The 26115-nt window shown below is 35.2% G+C and overlaps 4 protein-coding genes across 4 annotated transcripts; 1 reads left to right on the top strand and 3 right to left on the bottom strand.

The window, feature by feature from the left end:
• Positions 1 to 1669: 1669 nt before the first annotated feature.
• On the top strand, positions 1670 to 8796 carry LOC145591626 (uncharacterized). Its single transcript, XM_081648142.1, has 15 exons — positions 1670 to 2093; positions 3227 to 3324; positions 3439 to 3525; positions 3686 to 3851; positions 3964 to 4572; positions 5051 to 5211; positions 5295 to 5492; positions 5570 to 5660; positions 5734 to 5902; positions 6196 to 6214; positions 6320 to 6329; positions 6683 to 6788; positions 6924 to 7020; positions 7721 to 7821; positions 8285 to 8796. The coding sequence occupies exons 1-15, from the start codon at positions 1881 to 1883 to the stop codon at positions 8311 to 8313; spliced, it is 2154 nt and encodes a 717-aa protein (XP_081504268.1). The 5' UTR covers positions 1670 to 1880; the 3' UTR covers positions 8314 to 8796.
• Positions 8797 to 10205: 1409 nt separating this feature from the next.
• Positions 10206 to 11104, bottom strand: LOC145592961 (transcription factor SRM1-like). The gene has a single exon (XM_081649480.1). It carries the CDS (start codon positions 11102 to 11104, stop codon positions 10331 to 10333), a length of 774 nt encoding a protein of 257 aa, XP_081505606.1. The 3' UTR covers positions 10206 to 10330.
• Positions 11105 to 15094: 3990 nt separating this feature from the next.
• Positions 15095 to 20189, bottom strand: LOC145591257 (uncharacterized). The gene is made up of 9 exons (XM_081647663.1): positions 19835 to 20189; positions 19196 to 19242; positions 19008 to 19110; positions 18659 to 18745; positions 18417 to 18500; positions 17018 to 17071; positions 16652 to 16732; positions 16449 to 16494; positions 15095 to 15316 (listed from the first exon to the last, which is right to left on the bottom strand). Exons 1-9 carry the CDS (start codon positions 20102 to 20104, stop codon positions 15261 to 15263), a joined length of 828 nt encoding a protein of 275 aa, XP_081503789.1. The 5' UTR covers positions 20105 to 20189; the 3' UTR covers positions 15095 to 15260.
• A 513-nt stretch (positions 20190 to 20702) lies between these two features.
• Positions 20703 to 22156, bottom strand: LOC145591625 (uncharacterized). The gene is made up of 2 exons (XM_081648141.1): positions 21006 to 22156; positions 20703 to 20721 (listed from the first exon to the last, which is right to left on the bottom strand). Exons 1-2 carry the CDS (start codon positions 22154 to 22156, stop codon positions 20703 to 20705), a joined length of 1170 nt encoding a protein of 389 aa, XP_081504267.1.
• Between the last annotated feature and the right edge of the window lie 3959 nt (positions 22157 to 26115).

Raw genomic sequence — 26115 nt, 5'->3', positions numbered from 1 at the left:
ACTAACCAATTGGTTATTGGTGTAGTGGTGATTGAGATTACACTTGGTAGAAAGGACCCGTGTTCAATCCTCCGCAACAACAATTGGGAGGGGATTGGAATCAAACCATCCAGAACTCATCCCCGGATCCGGATTAGCCCAAAGGATGAACCTGGTGAAACACAAAAAAAAAAAAAAAAAAAAAAAATTGAAACTACTTTTATTTTCAATATTGATAATTATAATAATAAAACTAACCCTAGTTAAAGATTTTAATCAAAATTTATCAAGAGAAAAATAAAAAAACACAAGGGTACCAAAGAAATTTCCCCCCAAAAAAATATCATTTATTTTCTTATCTATAAGAAAGCTCCCTTTTTTTAATATATTATTAGGAAACTATGATAAAAACCCTATAGAAAATTAAGTAAATACTAATAACCATCATGTGGAGAAAACTGGAAAAATTAAAAAATAAAAGTTCAACCTTGACCGAAATGCCGACTTAGCTCAACTTTAGCTTGTTGCAAGACTCCATAGCTAGTTATAGCTCGCCTCCTTGTCGCAACTCCGAGCTAAAACATTGATTCAAGGCATATTTCAAAGTCCTCCAAATCTAGAGACCAGCAAGTATTACATTATAGTAGTTAAGTATAATAAGATGAGTGCTTAAATATACTTATTTTCCACTGTGGAATAATCATAAGGCAATTTATGAATTTAAGTATTGAGATTATGCTTAAAAAATATAACCTTGTTGGAGAAACAATCTAACGATCCTTTGTAGCTGTGAGGATGGTTGGTTTCCTTTTGATTCAACTGTTTGTATTCGAAAACTTGATAATTTTTTCACCAACGAAATAATATCACGACAATCCATTAGATCTATTATTATGGATTCAAAACCAAGATATTTCTCCCTCGAAAAGAGGAGATAAAAAAAGAAGAAAATCGGAAACCCTTTATTTCACAGGAGAAAAATTCCTCCCAAAAGAAGAAAGCATTATTATAAAATCTTTAAAAACTTTAAAGAAATAAGGATTGGGGCTTTCCACCGGTTAAAACTTATAAAAGTCCCTTCAATCAATGGAGGGTAGGGTTTTGAAGAGAGGAAGGAGGAGAGAGTTTTTGCTTTTAATAAAATTTATAAATAGTTTGTTAAACATACTTTGATGAATAGTTAGGAATTAGATATTAATAGGAATAATAAGTTGGTGTCGATCACAAAAAAATCCAAGCACTAACGAAAAAAAGTTACTCCTAAAAAACATGAGAGATTATGCGTAGTTACTTAGTTGTGCAATCTATTTTGTATTTTACTCTCATTGAAAAGTAACAAAAGTGTTCTTGTATTTACCCTCGTTATTGCTTTTGTTGCTTAGTGGGTGTTTCACTGTTTTGTTAGGCTGGTCTAAATTTGATTTAGACGTCATTATGAAAACCTATAAGGTTTTGATCGAACAAAAAAAGCTAGTTCTCAAATTTTACTAGTGATAATTGAATATGTTTATTAACACTTATAATTTAGTGTCGCTTTTCTAATACGATACAAAATAATCTGCAACATTACATGAGAGTATGAGATGGGATAAAAGAGATGGAAATATGGAATAGTTTAAAAGTACTAGAAATTGAACATTTGAACCCATATGTAACATGGCACCCTAGCCCAAAATTTTTGCCTCAAAAAAGTTGGAATGAAATAAATCAAATTGGCGCCCAATTCCTTTCTCCAAAAATTTTTCCCAAAAACTTCGAAAAATGTCCCGCCTTTAAATCCAATTTCTCTGCAATTAATACAACAACACATTTCTCCAAAATCCCATTTCATCTTTCTGAATAATTCCTCTCCTCAATTTTCTCTCATACAACCCCATTTAGCTTTTTGCAGAGGGATTTTAATGGCAGTACCTTCTAGTCCTGTAGCTGCTGCTGCTTCTGGGAAGAAGAAGAAAGAGGAGAAGACTAAGGTCGTCAACAATGAAGAAGTGGAGACGAAAATGGAGACCCAGAAAGATGAAGATCTGAAGCAACCTAAGCGTAGTAAAGATCCTGGTGTTCGAGTTGTTGGTGGTAGAATTTATGATTCTCAAAATGGCAAGACCTGTCATCAGGTATATATGTATATAATTCCCCTCTTTTTTAATTTTAATGGGTTTTTATCATTTCTTAGGTTTGAAATTTTTCTGGGCAAATCTTGTTTTTGTGGGTTTTTGAATTGATTGCGGATAAACCCTTGATTTGATTTTGTATCATGTTAATGCTGTTGATTTTTGCGATGATAAATACTTGTGAGAGATAATTGTTGTTAGGGTTTAAGGGGGGAAATGGGTTGAATATTTTGGGGTTGCACTTGTTTATTTTGTATAAATTGGTGATAATTAGATAGAATACACCCTAAATTTATAGTAGAGTATAGTTTTGTGGGGTATTCAGGTGTATTTGTGATGTGTTTGTTGGGTCTTAATGGTCGAAGTTACAATGTACATTTCATGAATTGGTGATCTTAGAACTATAATTTTGGATTAGGTGTTAGCCCTAGTACTTTGAAAGGCCTGCTCTAGTTCTCTACACTTTGTATAGAATGGTATAATTTATATTCATATGGTTTAAGATTAATAGTTAGTATGAGGTATATTACGGAGTACTTTGTATAGAATGGTATAATTTATGTTCATATGGTTTAGGCTTAATAGTTAGTATGAGGTATATCGGAGGTATATTACGGAGTACTTTGTATAGAATGGTATAATTTATGTTCATATGGTTTAAGCTTAATAGTTAGTATGAGGTATATCGGAGTACTTTGTATAATTTAGGTTTTCAAGGCTTTCATGCTGCTGGAATGTGTAGATTTTAACTTGATTGAATAGTTGATGTTAATTAATAATGCATCGGTATATTATTAACTTTTGTCGCCGAGGATAATAACATACACGTTTATGAGAGAATTAGATGGAAAGTTGGCAACTATGGTGCCATGTTACAAGAATGGTATAATTTCTGTAAAGTTTAGTGTAAGAGAGGATCATGTTTGTTGCATTTTTTGAAGTGTTATTTTGTTCTCAGATGGCATGCCTGAATTTTCATTGTTGCCATATAAGTAACGTGTAGGACTTATCAGAGAGGTCATATGTGTTTATCAAATTTTAACTGATAATCTGAATCATCAGAATTGAAGTAGTTTACACAATTGACTTTCTTTTTGCTGTATTTGTTCTAATGAATTGACAAAATGTTTCTATAGTGCCGTCAAAAAACAATGGACTTCACTGCAGGATGCAAGAACATGAAGGGAGATAAGCAATGTCCAGTCAAGTTTTGCCACAAGTGCCTCCTAAATAGGTATGCTATAAAGATGAAATGAATTTTAAGTTTAATATGAGAGGATCTAATGTAACCATAAATGTTATTTTGTGTTGGATTCAATATTGTTTTTATTTTTTATTGTCATCTTAGGTATGGAGAGAATGCAGAAGAGATGACAACTCTTGATAACTGGAATTGTCCTAAGTGCAGAGACATATGTAACTGCAGTTTTTGCAGGTAATTTTCTCACCAACTTTGATCCCCGGGGTATATTTTGCTTATATATATTTATTTGTGTCAACAGTGTTTTAAGCTTCTAGGAAAATTCTTGCCCAAGGTGGTGTTAGACATTTTCAGATCTGAATGTGAAATTTTAATGTCGCAATTTTTATGACAGGAAGAAAAAGGGCCACAAGCCCACTGGCATTCTTGCCCATACAGCAAAAGCAACTGGGTTTTCCTCAGTTTCAGAGTTATTGATTGTCAAGGGTCATGATGCGTGTCAGGAGCGGATTGTCAAATGCAAGGCAACTTCCTCCAAGAAATCAGCAGCTTCGACTGAGGTGGATGTGATGTATCTTATGGCATTCTATAGTTTTTATTGAAATTGGACTAGTGTTGTGGTCACTAACTTTAGGATTGTTGGATTGTTGTAAATATAATATTTGTTGGCAGGGGGCTGTGGTGATTTCTCTGACGAAACGAGGGAAGGAAAATTCTTTTGATGGATCGTGTACTACAACCTTAAATTCTCAATCTCCACCCTCAAGTCCTAATGATAAGAAGGCAAAAAAAGCCAAGCAGGAGGGAGTGGTGGAAGGGCTCAAGGAGAGGGTTGAAGTTGCTGAAGATAATGGTGCTGTGAGTAGCCCCAGAAAAACTACTGAGAAGATTGCCCTAAGAAGAAGTCCGAGAAAATTCAACATCCCCCAAGAAGTCATCAAAAAGGAAGAGGTGGATGGTAATGACGACAAGCATAATGTGAGAAGAAGTCCTAGGAAATCCAATGCCCCTCAGGAAGTTACTAAAACAAATGAGAAGATGAGTGATAACACTTGTGAGAAAGAAACTCTGAAAGTTAAAAAGGCCAAAGATCCAGCAGAGCCAAAGGTGAAGTCTCGCAAACGCCAGAAAGAAACAGATACTGATCATATTGTTGTGGAAGTTATCTTGCCCCCACTTCCCTCAGGCAGCTTGTTGACCAATGTGGCTGGGATTGACTTGCTTCCTGATGATGCTGGACATGCTTTGCAATTTTTGGAATTCTGCTCTTCTTTTGGTGAGGTAATATATTGAAATATCTTTCTTACTGATTTATTATTAGAAAAACTATTTTTCTTGGTAAAGGGTGTACTTTTCAACTTTATTGCTGAACTTTGTTGACACATGGATGTGGATTTATGTCCTTAGATCAGAGCTACTAAGGTATTGATCTTAGAGTATGAGGTGTTACGCAGTATAGCTGCATTTGTGATCTGGGTCACTGGCAAGCTGTTATTTACTGTACAGTGTACATAAGCCAACATTGCTTTTGGTTGTAATTGTGCTTCTTTTTGGTTATTCATCTTTGTTTCTCCTCAGCGTGTACATTTATTTCATAGCTGTTTTATTTGGGTGATGTCTGTGTTTGATTACTTGGATATAATGATATATATGGTGGTTTTCCGCTTCACGATTACAGTGGCAACTGACTAGTACTGGTGGACAAGGTTTAGTGCTATTTTTTTTTTCCCTTTTATACTTAACTTATCTTATTGCCTAGGTTCTGAACGTTAGGAAAGGACAGCCTGAATCTGTACTGAGAGATATAGTGTGCGGACGGAGTAGGCGCAAGGGAAAATGCTCTTCTGCTGTCCAGTTTCTTATCCAGTTATCATCTTTTATTCTGGAGGAAATGGATGAAGAGGAAGAGGAAGATGAAGAGTAAGAACTTCTCTTCCCAGTATTGGTGCTTGCTAAATTAATTCTATCATCATGGTAATGTATTGTCCTTGTAACCTTTTCAGATCCCTTTCCTTAAGCCCAGCTAATGACAAAGATTCTTGGATACATTCCCTAAAAAGATGCCTCTCTGAATCTGAGCTTGAATTGGAGGACTTCCCTGAGGATTGCTTGGACAAAGGATGTGATGGGTATGAGATGTTGGAATCCTCGCAAAAACTCAGGCTTCTAACTTTTCTTTGTGATGAGTCACTTTCTACCAAGTAAGTGGAGCGTATGATTTATCATTTCATACTTCCAGAAGAGAAGAGTGATAGCTAATATGTCTTCACCTTTCTAGAAAAATGAGGACTTGGATAGATGAACAAAAGATGAAGTTTGTTGAAAGAGAGAAGGAAGCAAAAGAAAGTATAAATGCAGCTAGGGAAAAGGTATTGTATTCAGCAACTTTATGATAATAGGTGCTGAGCTAGGTGTTGTATCTAAGCTCTGTAACTTATGCAGGAAAGGGAGGCAAAGCGCAAGCTGCAGGAGAAAATTGCTACAGCAGTGCTTGCAAAAAATGGTGTACCTCTTACTATCTCTGAACATGATTCTATCATTTCAAAGATAAAAGAAGAAACTGAGCTTGCACGTGCAGAGTTGCTGGAAGCCATGGACTCAATGCCTAAAAGTATGACTTTGCTTGGCTTCAATTAGTCTAGCTTTTTCTTGAATTAATCTGCCATGGATTTTATGGTTGGACATAAGTTCAGGGAACGTCACATGTCTTTCCAATGGTTTTGCACACTAGTAAATCATACTGTGATGGAGATACAATCCACATTAATGCATTGATCTCTAATTATGTCATGCTTATTAAAGTTTCCTATAAAGTTTCAGCACGTTTTTTTTATCCTTTATCTTGTTCATAATACTTCATTTCGAAGCTATTTGTGTTTAAATGACTTGTTGAGTAATACATAGATAAGGCTTCAAACAGATGGTATGTATATCAGCTGTTGTAGCCGACTTCAGCTTAGCTATTGCGTTGGATGGATGATGTCTTCATGTGGAATCTATGTTTTTTTTAAATAATTACACTTAACAGTCGTGGGAGTGTAATTTTAAATAACGATCAATATTTATTTAGTTTTATTTATTTATTTAATTTTTTTTTTTTTTTAATATCTACTCCATTAATACACTTGGCTAAAAAAGCTAGTTGCCTTGTTTGCTTAATTCTTTTGTCTGATAAATAGTTCCTATTATATAGCTTGATAAGTCCCCATCACCTCACCTCTGCATTGAAAATTAGATAATCTGACGCCAAATCTAGTTGCACGGTAAGTATAATTGTATAAATGTATATACAAAGTACTTGATAGCCTTTGTCTTCTGAATTGCCAAATTATGCGATATGTGTGTGAACTGTTTGATATCTGATATCTCATCTGTTGACAATATTTTACAGAGACGAAGATCAGATGCTGTAAGGACAGATTCAGTCTTTTTAGATGACAGTAGCCATGCTTTTTGGAGGCTTACATGTTACGGTGATTCAAACTTACTTCTTCAAGGTCAGCTGTAAAACTGTAAACTTTATTTCCACTGTAAATTTCTGCTGTCGTTTGAATTATTGCATATGATTCTTTTAAATCTTGATCTGAGTGGTTTGTTCAGAAGACTGACTGCTTTGCTCTTCAAATTTACAGAAGTGGGAAGTCCAGAACAAATCGACTTCAAGGACAAGTGGTTTAGTTATAATGCTGAAGAGATAGAGCTGGTTGAAAAATATATTTCTTCTATAAGGTAAATCATAGTTTATTGCTTAATATGTCAAATGAATTTCAACATATTTACAATTAAATTAAATTAATGCTTGACCCTAGGTTTTCTTTTATCTTACCTTCCAATAAGCATTTGAGGTGAATGAAGTTTATTTTGATAAATAATGGTTGTTAATATGTTTTACCTCCTTGGAGGTTCCAGTGTAAGTGTTGCAATTAGAGCATTTATTGTCTGAAATAAATATTCCCTCTACATCTAAGCATTTCTATTGTATGTTAAGCAGCTTCTGTGTGAAAATCTGGTAGCCTATATGTAAATGGTAAGAAAAGATAAACAAATTGCTGCTCCATTCATAAAAGTAAGTTAGATGTGAATTTTACAATCTGCTTCCTTTTTATGATATAAATGCTTGTTTCATGTTTGTACTATTAGAATGATAGACAGTTGTCTACAAATGATATTTTTGTAAAATAATCGTTGTATGTGCTCAAAACTTCAAACCAATTGGCTGTCAGCCAGTCGAATAATTGAGTATTCCATAGTTCATGATCACTAAAGGTATGTACATTTGTTCTTCAAACTTGTATATTCTGATTGTCGAGGCTTAATTTTTCATCATTCATCAAGAATTTATTTACCTTAATTTTGTGCGGATAGTTTTGGATGATGCTCATTTACAAACTGCAGATTAATTTCATGATCTTATGTAATGTGATTGCAGACTTAATAGATACAAGCGCGTTAAGCTTGCTGATCAAACAAGGGTGAAGAGCGATTCTGAAATTGAAGTAGAATCAAGTTCCAATGATGATACCCCACCTGGTATGAATTCTTATTTGATGCATTCTTTTGTGCATTGTTAATTGTATTATTGAATCTTACAATAATGGTCTTCTGTATGCTCCTTCATGGTCTCTGCCTTGAAAACTATTTCTTAACCCTACCTACAGAAAAAAAACAAAGGCTTAATTTTGATCATGTTTGCAACCGCATTGAACAACTTTAGCTAAACTGTATATCATACAAGATGCATGAAAATCTTCAGTTGCTGGATTATCCTCTTATTACTATAAGTTAGGAGTTATGAAAAATAATAATATATACACTCATTTTTCCCAGTAACCGGAGTACAGGACCTTCTATTAAATGAAAAGGATCCCACTTTCTTACAAGTTTCTACATTCATTTTCTTAAATGCTGCGCTTTAGTGATGAAAAGATTGAGCTAGACTTGGTCTCTTGGATATGGAAAGTTGATGAACTATTTTGGTATGTTTGCTTGTCAGTGACTCAGCAGGTAGCTGATCAAAGATGATCCTGGGATGATTCTGGAAGACCTGTTATTTGCTTCTTAGTCTCGATAGCTTATCAAAGATGATACTGGGATGATTCTAGAAGAGTTATTATTTTGCTTCTTAGTCTCGATAGCTTATCAAAGATGATCCTGGGATGATTCTGGAAGACTTATTATATTGCTTCTTAATCTCGATAGCTTATCAAAGATGATTCTGGAAGACATTATTTTGCTTCTTAGTCTTGATAGCTGATCAAATGATCCTGAGATGATTCTTGAAGATTTATTATTTTGCTTCTTACTTTCTTAGTCTCGATGCTAGAGTAGTACAGTTTTAGGACTTTGTTAGTCTTCATATATGCTTGTAGCAAAATAGCACAGCCATTTTTAGTGTAGGCTTTTGCGAGGCTAAGGACCCTAGTTGGGCAGGAAGATTTCCCAACTATTTGTATGTAATTGCTTCCAAAACTCATAACATGAATCAACTTTCAGATGTTTCAATATATCCCCTTTGTTATCATGTCTTGCTACCAAATATTACATACGAGTATATAGTTTGTATGTTGGTACTCCATTATGAAGTACATGATTCATCATACTTTATAGTTCATACTGCTTGATTTCTCTGTTTTCAGCTGTCAGCTGTCAGCGTGCTAATCACACTGAGTGGCTAGTAAGCCACTTCTCATAATCACCAACTCAGATGTCTGAAAGCAAACATGATACCAAGTAAAGTTTCTGATTACCAACAAGTTCTAAAAGTCTGATCTTGAGAATAGACCATTGCTTTATTTTTCAGTCTTCAAAGATCCAGCAAAGATATTACGGTTTTCAGTTGAGGCAGGATATTTTACAGTATTATGTGCTTAAGTTTCTAGTCTTTTTCCTGTGAATAAACTTTTTAAGTTGCTAGATAAACTTTCAAGTTGGGGTCAATTGGACATGTCTTACTAATTTCGCACCTACAATTTTTCCTTCCGTCTGTAACTCCCTTCACCCTTTCGTGGGCTGCATCGAACAAGCTACAACTTATCCTGTAACCATTCTATTGATTAAATGAATGTTTTAAGTACCTAGGGTCGATCATCCAGAAGAATGGTGACATTGATCAAGACGTGACCCACAGGATTAAGTCAGGGTGGCTTAAATGGAGAGCGGCCACGGGAGTGTTATGCGACCGCAGCATTCCCTTAAAGTTGAAGGGAAAATTCTACAGGACTGCCATACGACCAGTGTTGCTCTATGGTACAGAATGTTGGGCTTCTAAGAAAGAGCATATTAAAAAGATGGAGGTTACGGAAATGCGCATGTTAAGGTGGATGTGTGGAAACACTTTAAGAGATAGAATCAGAAATGAGGTTATTCGCAAGAAAGTAGGTGTGGCGGGCATTGTAGATAAACTAAGGGAAAATCGTCTGCGTTGGTTTGGACATGTAAGACGGAGACCCGAGGGTGCACCGGTGCGAAGAGTGGAAGAGTGGGACCATGGAGGGATTAAACGAGGAAGAGGGAGACCAAAGATGACTTGGTTGGAAGGAGTGAGGAAGGATATGAAGTGCATGGATTTACGTGAGGATGAAGTTTTGGATCGTAAGGGATGGAGGAGAAAGATTTATGTTGATGACTACACGGAATAATCAAACTTGGTTCATGTTAGCCGACCCCACTTTTGGGATTAAGGCTTTGATTGATTGATTGATTGATTGATTCTATTGATTAAATATGCCCAATTAAACATATAATTAATCCCAATCCAATTTAACCAATCATGCACTAACTGAATTCTAGCAACATAAAACCAATAGCTTCCTTTGATATTTCTTCTAATTACATTTACATTTTTACTAAAAGAAAATGTGCTTAATAAACTAGACACATAAACTCAAAGAAGCTACATATTCTGTTCATACCCACATACTTAATACTTTGAACTACCAATTTCCCCTGTTTAACACTTTAAACTACCAATTTCCCCTGCTTAATACTTTGAACTGCCAATTTCCCCTGCTTAATACTTTGAACTAAGGTACTAACAAATTCACAGGGGTGGAAGTTGCGACAAACACTCATTAACATTAAAATCTGCAGCCAGTTCATCCTCAAGACACCAGCTTTCGGGGGGTGACATATATTCCTGTGGTACAACCACCGGAACTTGTTGCTGCATGGGCTGCACCTCGACGAAACCCTCCTGAAACATTGTCTGGTTGATGGCAGAGTTCATTTCATTTCCCTTAGGAGCATATTCATAATTGCTACTGCCACTGCCACTGCTACTGCTATCGTAATTATGTATGCCTGGTTGAGCCTTATTAGGAGCAGTAATGTCGAAAATACTCCATCTTTTGGTGTCTTTCTTCAGTTTATTAGCCTGCCTCTTAAAGTACTTTTGTGCATGACTTGCAACTTGAGTAGCAGACCTTGTCTTAACAAACTCCTTAGATATGCTTTTCCAATCTCCCTTGCCATACCTGTCCAATCCTAACAGAAATTGCCGGTGCTCAGCCTCTGACCACGGCTGCCCTTTACGCGACTCCCACGTGTATTCCTCTTCAGTCACAGGGACCTCGAAATTTTTAGCTCTGCCACTAGGGGTGTATGATGGTATAGGGACCATGCCTGATTCGATTGCCATGATATCTTCAAATAACACATGATAGTGTTGCTTGACATCTTCAATGGTTTTGTTTCCTGGGATTTGTGATGCAATTTTCGCCCACTTAGCTTCAGAATAGTCCTCAAAATGCATTGCTAAAGCTGTCTCAAATGCCTTGTCTTGTTCCCATGTCCATAAAGAGCTCGAATTTGCCATCTGATAATAATTTTTGTAAACAATAATTTTAAGGTTATGATAAATTATTAACAAATTAAGATATATACTTTTCGATATTTGCCTTATATATTCAATATTCAATCATTAGAAGGTGTACTCGGGTGTACAATACCATCTAATCCATCTCCATGCAAACATTTAATTTCGATACATTAGAAACTACTATAATTTTTGCCATGATTAATTATTAGGCTCTAATCAATTGAAGTTATTGTGTCATGCACATTCTTTGAATACTAGCCTAATATTTAATTGATTACCTCATTCATAAGAATCATAACAATGTTTTCTATATAATTAACTAACAGATTTTGCTGACTTTTCGAAGGAAAAATAAAATCTTGATGACTATCATTACATATACCAGAAAAGAACATAAGAGTCTAAGAGGGTACCCTTTATTTTGATTGATTAAAATAAAATCAAAACATGTTTTTTGTTTTATTAAGTTATTATCAAAGTTATTATCAGACAAAGATCCTAAGAGTTTCACAAATTTTTTAACATATATCAACTATCAATAAAATAAATTGACTAATAAACTATAAACAATAACCAATGAGTAATCAGACTTATCACCTGATTAAAAGAGATACTCTAATGATAATTTCAAAATTAATTCCCATATTTTTTTTTTTTTAATTCACTTATCCATAATGTCAAGAGTACTTTTCCTAAAAAAGAGTAATAATATAGTAATACTAACACTGCTTCAAACTACTTAACATTAGTACTGATTTTAACATTCATTAAAATTTAATCAACCAAACTTTTTACTCTGCTTATCTAAGACAGTAAAAATTAATTAACAGCGCTATTACTCTGTATAAATTAATAAGTTACTAGCAAAAAAAAAAAAAAATTTACTCCATGACAATTATTTGTACTATGTTTTTTTTACTCGTCGTAAATTGTAATCTGAGAGAGAAAATTCTTATGCTTTAAAACAATGTGCAAAAAGGATTGTTGGAGTGATTTCATAAAAGAATTTAGTAAAAAATTCCCAAATTGTTTTAGGATTAAACAACATAGTAACATACAAGCAAATTATAATTAAACAACCACTAACCTCTCCTTAAACAAATGGATGGATTCCTTCCCAGTGAACAACTTGAAAAAATAAAATGTGTTTATGATAATGTTTTGGATGATAATTATTTTTTTGGTGAAAATGAAACTAAGAATCAGTGATAATTAGTGCTGTCAAATTTCAAACCGAAACCGTTTAACTGTCCAAAACCGACCGACCCAAATGAGAACCGAACCGATTAAAAACTGATTTTTTTAAACCGAAAACCGCCCCGGACCGTATTTTAGTAAACCCAAAACCGAATTGACCCGAATAATGTTAAACCGTATAAGAACCGAACCCGTTAACAAACCGAACCAAATATAAACCGAACTGAAAGAAAACCGAACCGAAAAAGAACCGAACCGTTAGCAAACTGCTACCCGTTTGCACCGAACCATTTAAAAACCGAACTGTTTGTAAACCGAACTAGTTATAAACTTAACCGTTTATGAACCAAACCGCTTCTAAATCGAACCGTTTACAAACTTTTTTATATAATTAAATGGATTTTTTTTTTTTTGACGGGAATATAATTAAATGGATTAAATATTAGAAATCTTAGAATATCTATATCTATATCTATATCTATACTTTAGTATTTAAAAACACAAACCACAATTTTCTCATATGACACATGGCATCACAATTCACAAGTCACTCATCAATCATCACTCCATATGCCACATGTTACCTCCCTTAATATTTTTGTCTAAATCTTGATGCATTCCACAACTTGCAAATTCAAGTTATAAAATGAAGTGTTTCAATTCCACCATAATAAAATAATGTTCAATTAATTAGCACACAATACAAAAACATATAAATTATAATAAAAATTGTCATTTCATCTCCTAGACTTTAAATATAATTTAAATTAATATGTCAATTCATATCCCATAATCTTCATGTGTATATAGCTAACTAAATTCCTTCATCTTCTTTCACAATTCAGACTTTTTTTTCTTGTAAGTTTTAGAAATGAAACAATTAATTCGTATAAAGCATACCTACATATGAAAATAATTAACCCAAGTAACAATCCGTGCATTGAACGGGCCAAAAAGCTAGTTTTTTTTTTGAAAATAGCAAGGCAAATCATTCATTAAGGATAATCAGTGTTCACAAACAAGAGCAAAACAAGCAGGCTCAGGCCCTGCCTCAAACTATTAGCAACACTACTGCCTCTAGTCATGTATATAAATGATTAAATAAGAAGCATATAATAACCTAATTGTAAACACAGTAATACATGAATACACTAACTCTTATAATCTATTTCGTAATAAACTAGTAAGATCAGTATGACTAAACTTGAAACAGAACATAATATGTATTTATAAAATCAATGAGAATTTGTTTATAATATGATGCCTAAATAGTAAATATGAAATGATTCGCGACTTTATATAAAACTTGTGAACGCAAAAGGTTAGCAAGTACTATCAAATTTCAAACCAAAACCATTTAACTGCCCGAATTCAAACAACTCGATAAACAATTTATTTTTTGAAACCGAAAACCGACCCGAACCGTAATTTAGTAAACTTGAAATGGAACCGATATGAGTAACGTTAAAGTGGTTAAACCATCGAAGAACCAAACCAGTTATAAATTGAACCGAAAAAGAACCGAACCAGTTATAAGCTGAACCAAAAAAGAACCGAACTATTTCTAACCCGAAACCGTTTTCAACCGAAACTGTTTGAATCGGGATAAAAACCGTTTACACCGCACCGTTAACAAACCGCAACCCGTCTGCACCGAACCATTTACTACCCGGACTATTTACAACCCGAACCGAATTAAAACCGCTTAAGAATAAACCGAAACCGAATTGAACCGATAACTATTTAAACCAAACCAAAACCGACCTGTGAGACAATTAAACCGATTCCAAACTGACCCGATTGAATACCGAACCGATTTCAAACCGAACCGAAACCGAACTGTCAAACCGTTTTGACAGTGCTAGTGATAATTTATAGTCCAAAGTGGGTATACTTAAGATTATTAATTAAGGTAAGAAATCATAATACCAAGTGAATATAGAAGAATATTGCAATCCTTAGAATTGTGATCCTTACAAAAAAAAATTCTGAGATTTGTCTGAGTCAGACAAAAAATGTTATTACTAACAATTTGGAAGGTGGACTTGGGATTAGAAAAAACATCCATTAAGATTTATAATACTATTACACATACTAATTTTTTTTTATAAACAAAAATAAAAATAAATTAAAATTACACCTCATGTTTAATTTTACAAAATCTTATTTGATATTCTTTCATCTAAATGCTGAATCATAGTAGTCCCTCCGTCCCCTTAATTATATGCCTATTTCTCTTTATTATATGAGTAATAAACGAAAGAAATAGACATTTATAATTAAGGGACGGAAGGAGTAGGGAATAGGGTTTGATACATATATTTTCTTTTTAAGGAAGATAATAATGCATTTTGGAGACATAATTAAGGGAAAATATAGTTGCATTATTATAATTTAAAAAAAAAAAAAAAAAAAAAAAAAAACTCGCAACCCATTCTTTTTGATACGTATAAAATCTCTCCGATTATGTAACTAGATCATTATCAAACATGATAACAATCTGTTCAGATAATAACACCATGGATAGTGTTCAATATTAGTTTGCTAAGAGAAAATGACATAATTAAGTTGTGCTAATGAAATTCATAGCATAATTAATCAGACTCATTAGTGGTACCTAGGCACAGCGATACATGACACTTAAATACTTAATTGCTACATTAGTGATAACTGATAAAAAGCGATACATGTCATTTACTATAGAACTTTTGCTGCTGTACGCGTATTTATATTTAACAAATCATACTAATTGCAGAGTAGCTTTAATTGAAAACTCGTAATACACATAAGGGCGAACTCAACGACCATATCATAGATAAATGAAACGCTAATTATATAATCTGCAGGTTTATTAACATGCTAGTATATCTGGTATGTATACAAACTATACAAAATTCTTACAAGGCTCATAATCAGGCTGCTAGAAGAACTAGTTCCTTAACTGTTGGTTACTCCTTTATGCTTGTGTATTAGATATGAGACGAACTTCGTAGAGATCATCCGCTCCTTTACCTGAAAGTGAAAAAAAACAGCATATCATTATACAGGGTTTCTATAGAACCAACGCAAGCAACTTGTTTTTGACAGAAGCATTGTACATGTAACATCTCAAAATTTTGGGCACAATCTGAAGTATTTTAGAGGAAGCCAGATGTTACTAATACAGGATTGCAGGGGCACAAGATTCTTCATTAGGACTTATACATATAGTCCCGACAACGATAATAATACATGGTTGGCTCTGGTTCTAGTATGCCTTAGTTGACATATGGTCAGACACAGGGGCTTGGATCCGATATGGTTAAACCTGGTTACTTTAGTTACTACCATTGTTAGCACTTAGCATTTAATGGAGATGATTACACCTTACAAATTTGTAATCAGATTTACTTTAGTTGGTTAATTCTGTTAGGGTGTGTATGAGACAGAAATCACAGAATACTTAACTGTTTTCAGATTATTTTAGAGGAAATTCAATCTTATTGATACGGGGCACAAGTTCTTCATTAGGGTTTGTTCCTTAGAACTGTAATAAAACAGTAAAGACATATGGTCAGACCCAGGGACTTGGTTCTGATATGATTGAACCTGATTCTAACACACTTTAGTTTAGTTACTACTGATATTATTTAGCATTAAAGACATATTATTTCAAGTTTTACAAATTTGTATTAGGATTTACTTTAGTTTGTTATTTTTGTTTTAAGTGAGTGCGGGACAATATACTTCAGTGTATTCCAGCTTTTGTTCAAGTATTTACTTGGATTAAGATACTGGTACTATTGAAGTTTAATCCTAATTTAGTTAGGTCTTTCGGTGTTTTATTAGGCTTAATTCAGATCAAGTAAACATACATCAGATTTTGGGAACAAGATTTTAGACCTCTGTGACAATCAGTTTTCTTAACAAGGCCAAAACCAAAATCTTGCACAATCTTTGTGAGTCCAGAGACTTCATTTTTGAATTTTAATGAGCATTAGCCTCTGTGACAATCAGTTTTCTTTACGAGGCCAAAACCAAAATCTTGCACAATCTTTGTGAGTTCAGAGACTTCATTTTTGAATTCTAATGAGTGAAAGATCAAGAACAATTCAATTTGATTTCCAAATTGGATTAGAAAGGGTGGAAGATTCAAATCACTTACCAACTTCAGCAGTGATCCCTGGTCCAAAGAATGAAGCAAATTTTGCCTAAGAAATAAAAGCAAGAATTAGTCCATAATATATCCATGAGGTTTGCAGTATAATGGGTTTGGAGTGTGATGCAAGAAGATAGAAACTCATAGTCACATGATTGCCAGTTTCAAGCAGAAACTTCATGTGCTGAAAGAGTTGAAAGGTTTGTTACCTGTCTTCGTTCAAAATCTGAAAGTTGCAGATCTTTTGCCTTAAACGCCAAAACTAAGCAGTACTTGCCATCTTCAGTCACCTAGAATAATTAGAATAAGTAGCCAAAATTAGTAAAATGACTACAACAAGAATCCACGCAGGATCCACTAATAGGTGAATACAACCTTAAAGTATGACAAACTGCCCCAAAAAGCCAATGTGTAACTTTATTATTATATAAGGAACATAGCAGTGAAGATGAATTCATTCAACGAAGGAAATTACACACACAGCTAAATTACAGTAAGAAAATTCAAAATAAACACTAGAAGACATCCAATCATTAGAAATTCCTCATGATAAGGGCTATGGGAAGCAAGCATACCTCTTCACGTATCATTTGGAGGACAGGGGCACTTCTTCTTGCTATACCTCCACCCTAAATGGAAAAAAACAAAAAACAAAGTCACAGATCATATGGTGACGTGAAGGTCCAATTTGTAAGCTCTCCACTGAATTGGAATGCTAAATCAATAGTTATATTACATAATCAGGTTGACACAGTTTGAGGTCAATAAAGCAGATGTTTGTAAATTAACATGTTAGCCTACTCATCCAAAACATCAAATATGGAGGTGATGGTCTATGGTCTATATAATTAGGGCTTCAGTTTCAACGAAAAATTGATGGTGCTAATTTTTTTTTATTTGTTGTGTGGGTGGGAGAGAGGTGTGGGGTATGTGTGAGGAGGAGAGACCACCGCTTATTGTGCAGGAAATGAACTACGGGCCGAAGAAACAAGAAGGAAAAAAAAAAAAGTGTATTGGTTTTCAGAATGAATTTCAGTGCTAAATTTTTTCATCTTTTCTAGCATCTCATATTAAATTGACTGCAATAAAATAAAAGATTAAAGTCCTAGAAAACTGAAAGATACTATTGCACTTGGGCAGAATGGAGAGTGAAGCAAGTTTTGGCAGATAGATGGTATCTTGTGAAGAGTTCCCTCTGTTCAAAACTCCAAATGCAACCCAACAGAATTCCCCCAAAAAGTAAAAGAGGACAACTTTTTCAGGGTCATGTTTATAACCATTGACCGATATGATAGAAGTTGGATGCAGGCATGCAGCAGGAAAGTCGGAGACAGAGCTACATAAGTAATACTTTAATATGTGGTAACTGGTACGAAATTGACATGTCTTGACACTATTTTTTTAGTGATTGAATAAGGTATCAAATGGCACAAGTGGATTTGTAGCCAAACCCTCTATAAGGTTGTAAATGGATGAAGAGGATAGAAAAAAATTCTGAAGATCAGTTTATCCAGATAAGGATAAGCTGATGATTGCACCTTAAATGTCCTTACAGGTTACAATTGGAGTTTTCTGATCATATCCGCTTAAATCACAACTCAGCAGTCTCTAAATCAATGTTCTTACTTGGAGACTCTGATAGCATCCCTTCAACCATATTCATGGGTCTGGAAAGCTTTATTAGTAATGTCAATTTTCGTGTTTACGAAAGCTGTCATTTTGGCTTTAACTGCTTTTCGTTCGAAACTTGCTAATATGGAAATCATCAGATTGAAGATCCCTAAATTTTATGGACAATGCAGACCAGTCTTTGGTTGCACAAATCAACTGAGCGTAGGACTGCTTGAGACAGTCTTGGTGTTTTTATTTCCCCCCTCATATTCACAAGGTCAAATATAGTATTTTGTCAAAATGTCACGGACAGGAATGAAGGGAAAAGAAAGTTAGGTCAAGGGATAAAGTCAGAAAGCACACCTGGCCATATTGGAAAATCCGTTTCAACGCTTCATCAAGGTGTTGTTCATCCCCATACCGAAATCTGGTAACATCTGTCTTTACCTATAATGTTTTGGTAGGGTCAGTTCATCTAATATCACTCAGAGAAGAGCAGATAAATTGGTTATCACATCACATGGTGGATAAAAGTTGCATAGTGGATAAAAGTTGCATAGGAAAACTGCAGCTATGGTTTAAGTTTCCACTCAGCTGAACCTAACCTGCTTAAGAACTGGAGTGGCACACTTTTCACGCACCATTTCAGCATCAGAATAAGTCACACAAGGCACAGGTTTAAGTTCTGCATACTGCAAGAAGTGAATATCACGATTAAAAAATAGAGCATACACATGATTTTCCAAGCTAGTTAGGGGCCGAGTAAAGATAATTATGTCAAATGGTCCACTGAAACATTCAGAATTTGCAACTCTACTGATGAAACTACAGCGCAATGCTAGATATCAATCACATTATCTACTCCCTTGGCAACTTATCAATATGTTTTGGTATGGAAGTCCATAATATAGCAGTTATCCAATAAGAGTAGCTGAGTTAAGCAGTATATTTCACCTTGAGAGCCATGCCAATAACTGCAACAGGGAAACCATAAGTCAACATTAATGCCGACCATTCTGATCCCGGAAGGATATTAAAGTAGGCACCAAAACCATACCTGCACAAAGAAAACATGCTAAGAAACTATAAATCATTATGATTGGACAGAAATTAAATATATATTCGGCCTCCAAAGTGCTCACGCTAGTAATGTGACTCCACTTCCAAGTCCCACGACACCAAAGGAAATCTGAAAAGTAAAAGGAAATGCCATTTAGATTATGTAGAGAACATCCTCTAAAAGGGTACATCGTAGAACTCAAACAATCCATTAATGTAGTAGTCATCATTACGCTTTCCCTCTCTCGTTTGATTCCATTTCATTCGTTCCTACATCATAGGATCAACCTAACACTCCAATAAGATCAACAATGAATTCGATTACTCGAGTAATTTCAAGTATACACACGCAGCACTAGAATATTACAGTGATTCACAATTCAATTTTCCTATTAATAGAAACATCTCCAATTATCCACAATTTAACTCTTAATATCACAATTCCTTTTTAACACTCTCAAGTATCAAATTAACCGAGCTGTAAGTAATTCAACTAGCATAAATTAGCATTACAGTACAAAATTAGAAAGATGATCATTTATAATGGGAATAATCAAACAATTTATACAATTAATTAAAAACCAACCCTAATTCATTTGTTATTTTTTAAATATAACAAGAAGTATTCAGATTCTCACTAATACATCAAAATTTCAAATACAACAACAATTTAGGTTAAATAAATTAGAAATAAACAAACAATGAAAATACGAAAATAAAACCTTGGAGAGAGATAATTGATCATCGGGAACGATTGATTTGTCGGTGGAGGCGGCGGATGCGGAGGGTGGAGAAGAAGAAGTAGAAGAAGAATCAACGGCTTGAGCAACGAGGACAAAACGGCGTCGTTTAGCGTCGGAATTGAGTCTACCTTTGAGTAAGAGAGTAGATGAAGAAAGAGGCGGAAGCTGATGATGCTGACTAGGAGAGAGAAAATTACTCCGGTGAGCGTAGAGCGGAGTAACCGCCATTGATGCTGCTCTTAAAGGCATTTTGAGAGTAACAGAGTTTCTGTTGAAGTTGGGTTGTAAGATGAGGAGAGAGAAAATAAATAACTAACGCCTCTCAACCGCCAATATGTGATTACTTGTCACTTGGAATTCTACTCATTTTTTATTTTTGTTTTTTAGGGTTTTTTATTTAAAAAACTGAAAACAAAAAAAAAATAAAAAAAAAATAAAAAAAAATAAAAAATAAAAAATGGGGCTTTTAAGAGCATTCTCACTGGTGAGCAAAAAAAATTCTCCTCATTCTCTCTCTACCCACTTTCTCTCTCTTCCCAACTAAATTTGCTCATGAGCATTTTTAGTGAGCAAAATCTATCCCACTAGTGAGCAAAAAAAAAATGCTCATCAATCTCTCTCCTACTTTTTCACATACCCCACCAATATCTCTCTCTCTTACACATCACCCTATTAATATTTAATATGTTTTGGTTAAATTAATATTTATGGGTACTAATTACAATTATACTTTTATTTAATTTAATACAATTATTAAATTTTCATTCAAAATATTGAAATTTAATCGCTAATTAATTATAAATGTAATACAACATAAAATTTAATTAGCGTACGAATACATTTAATACTACAAACCAATAACGAACCTAGATTTTAAACGTACGATTAATACTCTATTAAATTGTAATCTTACGACAAATTTATTTTTTTTTACTCATTAATAGAGCCATATTTTTGCCAAATGTGTTCCACTAAATCCGCTTTTAATTGAACATGAGTGTCTCTGTCACGTAGTGACATTCTTCTGTGGACGTACGTGTCGAAATCAACGTTTGGCGGTCGGCCAACATTGAATTCAAAAGGCTCGTTATTGTTAATTGTAGCACTTGTAGTGGGTCTTGTAATTTGCGGGCGATCTTGTTCATAGTACCTTCTTAAAACTTCGGCCCGAGCATAGTTGTGTCGTTCATCTTCGACAATCATGTTGTGCATAATGATACAAGCTTTCATTATGTCACACAATATGTCTTCGTTAAACGCAAGGGAGGGTTGTCTTAGAACGGCAAACCGAGCCTGTAAAACCCCAAAAGCCCGTTCAACGTCCTTACGAGCTGCAGCTTGTTTATCAGCAAATAATTTTTCCTTTTGAAGTTGTGGAAGTGTTATACCTTGAATAAAAGTAGCCCATTTTGGGTAAATGCCATCTGCTAAGTAATAGCCCAAGTTGTACTCATGGTCGTTCACGGTGAAATGAATTGGAGGTGCCCGACCATGAAGAACATCATCAAAGACCGGAGATCGGTAAAGGACATTAAGATCATTACAAGATCCCGGGATCCCAAAGAATGCATGCCAAATCCATAAATCTTGATCTGCAACGGCCTCTAGAATGAGGGTTGCATTTTTATTACGGCCTGCGTATTGCGCTTTCCAAGCCATAGGACAATTCTTCCACTCCCAATGCATGCAGTCAATGCTACCTATCATACCGGGAAAACCTCGCATTTCATTTTGATGCAAGATTCTCCTTAAATCTTCGTCGGTGGGACTTCTGAGATATTCAGCTTCAAAATGTGTAATAACCCCTTGACAAAAATGTTGCAAAGCCAATCTGGAGGTAGTTTCGCCAATGCGCAGATACTCATCCACCGCATCTGGACAGGTACTGTACGCCAACATTCTAATCACAGCGGTGCATTTCTGCAACGGTGATAAACCAAGCCTTCCAGCTGCATTCCTACGCTGCTGGAAGAATTGATCCCCCTCGACCACCTTGTTCATAATCCTACAAAACAAAGGTCGTTGCATTCGAAATCTACGCCGGAATTGTTTGTCGCTATAAACTGGATTACTTGCAAAGTAATCATTAAATAATTGAACATGCCCCTTTTCCCTATCTCTTCTATCCGTATCCCCTCTACGCTCTGGAACACATTCAACATCGGATACGGGTTGGTGTTGTGTTTGGTTGTTATATAACAAAGTTGGTAGATGGGTTGTGACAAATTCGTCAACTAAATGATCAAATTCAACGTAGGGATCAGAATCAGACGAGCTGGAGGTTGAGCTAATGGAAAACATTGTGTTTGCTGGTTACTTGGGTGTTAGCAATATTTTTTGAGGAGTTGGATTATATTTGCTTAAGATGGTATCACTATCATTTATAAGCATGAAAACTCAGTGACAAGTCCAAAATATGAATGACAATTCCATGACTGATGAAACATGATTGACAACTCAATGAGTGATGAAACATGATTGACAATTCAATGACACTTAAGATAGTAAGACAGAAAAGAATCTTGACTATTCAAAATACATTTATACAACTGACATGAAATACATATGACTACTCAATGTCTAATAAGACAAGGGACATGAATACAACTCATAAAAATTGAACAAAATAAAGATATACTAATTAAAGATAAAATAATTAAACAAATCTAAATTCGGAATACAACTACTTAAAAATAAACTAATTGAAATTGAACAACATAAAGATAAGCTAATAAAAGATAAACTAATTAAACAAATCTAACCAAATAATACACTAATTAAAAATAAACTACTTAAGGAAATACAGTCAATTTCTACCGTAGACTAGTTGAAGTAACTCGTCCTTGTGGGCCTCTTCAGCTGGAGTGAGCGGTGTTGTCCTTGCTAAAAGTGATTGAAGCATATCAAAATTCATCTTCTTCTCTGCTAACTCAACTTGTTTTTGCTTCCTCTTTTCCTTTTCTCTATCAAGTTCCAACCGTTGTTGTCGTAAATTCGTCTCCCTTTCTCTAACCTCAGTACACGCTTTTATCTGCTCACTAATGCTCAATATTGCACTTTCGGAAGCAACTGCTTTGCCCTTACGCTTAGCCTTCGTTTTTTTGACACCGTCTGGTCGTGGTAATCCTCCGGACATAAATCCATCAGTACGGATTTCATTCTCACTCTCCGCCCTAGACCTTTTCCCATTTCCACTGCTATCTTCCTCATCATCGGCACCGCAACCCTTTCTTTCCTCCTTTGACAGACCCCATCTTAGTTTAGTCCTCCACTTCGGATCTTTATTAACCATTTCCACTCCATGTGAAAATGCAAAATTATGTTGTGGATTAGAGGAGATATAAAACAACTTGGAAGCGTGTTTAATTCGATCGGCTTCGTTGTAACCACTTCCGCTTTCAGGGAGTTTGCCCGCCTCCTCATAGCAATTAGTCCACTGTAGCAAATCAGCTGCCATTCTTCTCCAATGTGTCTCCAAACTCTTCAAAGGTCTTAGCGGGAGAATATGCGGTTTCTCAGCTTGTAGTTTACAGTAAGCTGCATGAACTTTTCGCCATAGTTCGGATGCCTTTTGGCTCGTACCACGAAGCGCATCATCACTTAGTTCTAGATAGAACCCAATTAGAGCTTCATCCTCAGCAACCGACCAAATGCGACTCGCTTTGGCAAGTGGTTGATTGGTCGGAATCCTTGGAGGTGGTGGAGGGTACTGTGGTGTCTCCGGAACAGCTTCTTCTTGGCTGAGATCGTACTCAGAGTTGCTCCCTTCGGTAACGGGAGGAGTTTGTTGCTCAAAAAAAGTGTTTTCATTGTTGGGAATCTGAGGAGGTGTTGGTTGATGAACGGAATTTTGAGAAGAAGGGTTGCCTAATCTTCCTAGGAATAATTGAAAATTTGGACTACTAATGAAATCATCACCTAAATTAGAAAAATGTTGAGCAAGTTGATTGTAATTAGGGTTGTTTGGATCCATTATATTGTATAATAAACAACAATAATTACTTAAGAGGCACACCTAAATTAAAATGGAATAACGTTAATAACGTTTTAAATAATTTCTAGTGCTACAAAAAGTAATTAAATAATTTTATTTTATTTTTTTTGTTGAGAAAAAAAGTAGTTATACTAAAAAATAAACAGTAATATTAGAAAATGAAAATTGAATCAAACTAAACTTGGGAGTGAAAATAATAAAGAGTTTTTTGGATTTTTTAAACAAAAAAAAATATTGCTACTTAAAATATCATTAATAACGTTTTGAAAAAAATTAAAGTACTAAAAACTGTAATTAAAAATAATAAACCAAAAAAAAAAAATAACCTTTCTCAACTTTATATTAGAAATTATAATATAAATATCACTAGAAATGTGATTAAGTGTAATATTGGGTGTTTTTGTGATTTTTGAAATTATACCAAAATATGTCAAAATGGATCTCTATTTGTAGAGAAAAAAAAAATATAACCGTTGGTGAATTTTTTTTTTTTTTTTAATAATTATAAAACGGCCAAATTACCGTTTTGATTTAATTACCGTTGCTAAACGGTTGAATTTTTTGATTGGAGGAACAGGCTGACAGGGACGCGTGTCAGCTTCCTATTGGCCGGACTGACGCGCCCTGTCAGCCGATAAATGTAATTTTTTTTTTTGCTTTGCTGCCTTCAAAACGACGCGTTTTGGAGGATGGTTGTTCAGACCAAACCCCAAAACTTGTCGTTTTGAGGGTGCGAAAAGTAAAAAAAAATGATGTTTAGTGCTTGCTGTGGGCCCCACGCTATCACTGTTCACTATCAGTTTTGCTCATAGGATGAGCAAATTTCAATATGCTCATGAGCATATTTTGTAATGCTCATTGGTGGGAAAGCAAATAATGCAATTTTGCTCATGAATTTTGCTCATGAGCAAAATTCTCCTCACTAATGGGAATGCTCTAAAGTCCATTTTGTTATGCTAAGGTTTTTGGGTTATGGTTGTATAAGTTTGGAAGTTGGGGGAGTCCAGTGAGCTATCCATGTTTCAAAAAAGTTGTTTACAAAGGTATGAGGTCCAACCATAGTAGTAGATGGTGTTACTCCCTCCTATGAATGCATGATGTATTGACCTGTGGATCGTGCCTACTACATAAGTGTCTGGATTATTGGAGAAGTACAATAAGGCATGACTGTATTATTATTGAAGAAATACAATAAGGCATGACCATGATATAAATGGAAGTTGACCAAGGCACATAAGCTTGACGTGAACTAATACGATGGTTATGTGAGCTTGAGTTGTGTTTGGGTTGTCATTTTTGAAAGATAATACATCGTGTAGGCTAGTGATCATCTAGCCAACTCTAACGCATGATATAACCTAGAGCCATCTTTAGCTGATTGAAATGGAGAGTCTCTTCATATTTAAACCAAATCATGAATATGGGTTTGTTTATGCAAGTCTTAAAGGCAATCAATATTCTGTCTTAAGTTGGGTTACTTGTGTAGTGAAAGGAATGATGTCCTTCGAACAAGTGTATTATTCTGATAGCGGGTTCAGAATTATTAGAAAGCTAATATATTCAGTAAGGTCAAGTGATCGGAATGCCTGGGTGGAGGCCGCTTCCGATCAGTAATATTAATATAATTAATATTACAGCTTAATCTTGACTGAACCCTTCGGGTCACACCCAAGCAAATATATGCGAACCAACTCGACGAATTAATTCGGAAGAAATTAATTCGTCGCCTGAGTGTTAAATATTTAGACGTCGGTAATTCGAGCTTAGAGCGTCGAAACCGATCGTCGGAAGTCGAGTCTAAAATGATAAAAGACGAGACGCGCAAAATAATAATAAATCGACCATATTCCCGAAAATACCCCTAGCATCGGTGTGCCCCGAGCATCCGAATGCTAGGGGCAAGACGAGCTAGCACACCGTGCTAGCAGCCCCGGCCAGCCGCGCTGTGCCACGGCAGCAGCCGCAGCCGCAGCCGCACCAAACCGCAGCAGCTGGTGCGGGCTGGGCTCGGGTCAGGTGCGGGCTGGTGCGGGCCGGGCTCGGTCCGGGCTCGGGCTTGGCTCGTGGCTTGGCTCGGGCCATAGGGCCATGAATAAAGGGGAAGCTTGGAATATGGGAGTAAGTGGGAGAGGACATGTGGCACAAGGAGAGTATTGAGTGGGGAGCAAGTATGGTCCCCTACTCTCCATGTGGTCCTCACCGACCCATCTCACATGGTAATGCCACTTGTAGATTTATTATTAGTTTGCAATTTTAATTTAATTTA

Source organism: Chenopodium album, chromosome 18 (genome assembly GCF_948465745.1).
Source record: "Chenopodium album chromosome 18, dcCheAlbu1.1, whole genome shotgun sequence".
NCBI classification, from domain to species: domain Eukaryota; kingdom Viridiplantae; phylum Streptophyta; class Magnoliopsida; order Caryophyllales; family Amaranthaceae; genus Chenopodium; species Chenopodium album.
This window is presented reverse-complemented; position numbering and strand designations above follow the sequence as displayed.

Bases quoted from the DNA above. Each gene is read 5' to 3' on its own strand.
- LOC145592961 (XM_081649480.1), bottom strand. From the start codon at position 11,104: ATGGCAAATTCGAGCTCTTTATGGACATGGGAACAAGACAAGGCATTT.
- LOC145591625 (XM_081648141.1), bottom strand. From the start codon at position 22,156: ATGTTTTCCATTAGCTCAACCTCCAGCTCGTCTGATTCTGATCCCTAC.
- LOC145591257 (XM_081647663.1), bottom strand. From the start codon at position 20,104: ATGCCTTTAAGAGCAGCATCAATGGCGGTTACTCCGCTCTACGCTCAC. The intron at 17,072-18,416 runs GTGTGCTTTCTG...TTTTCCATTTAG, and splicing joins GGATTTTCCAATATGGCCAG to GGTGGAGGTATAGCAAGAAG. The intron at 15,317-16,448 runs GTAAGTGATTTG...TTTCACTTTCAG, and splicing joins AGGGATCACTGCTGAAGTTG to GTAAAGGAGCGGATGATCTC.
- LOC145591626 (XM_081648142.1), top strand. From the start codon at position 1,881: ATGGCAGTACCTTCTAGTCCTGTAGCTGCTGCTGCTTCTGGGAAGAAG. The intron at 3,526-3,685 runs GTAATTTTCTCA...TTTTTATGACAG, and splicing joins TGTAACTGCAGTTTTTGCAG to GAAGAAAAAGGGCCACAAGC. The intron at 5,493-5,569 runs GTAAGTGGAGCG...TCACCTTTCTAG, and splicing joins GATGAGTCACTTTCTACCAA to AAAAATGAGGACTTGGATAG.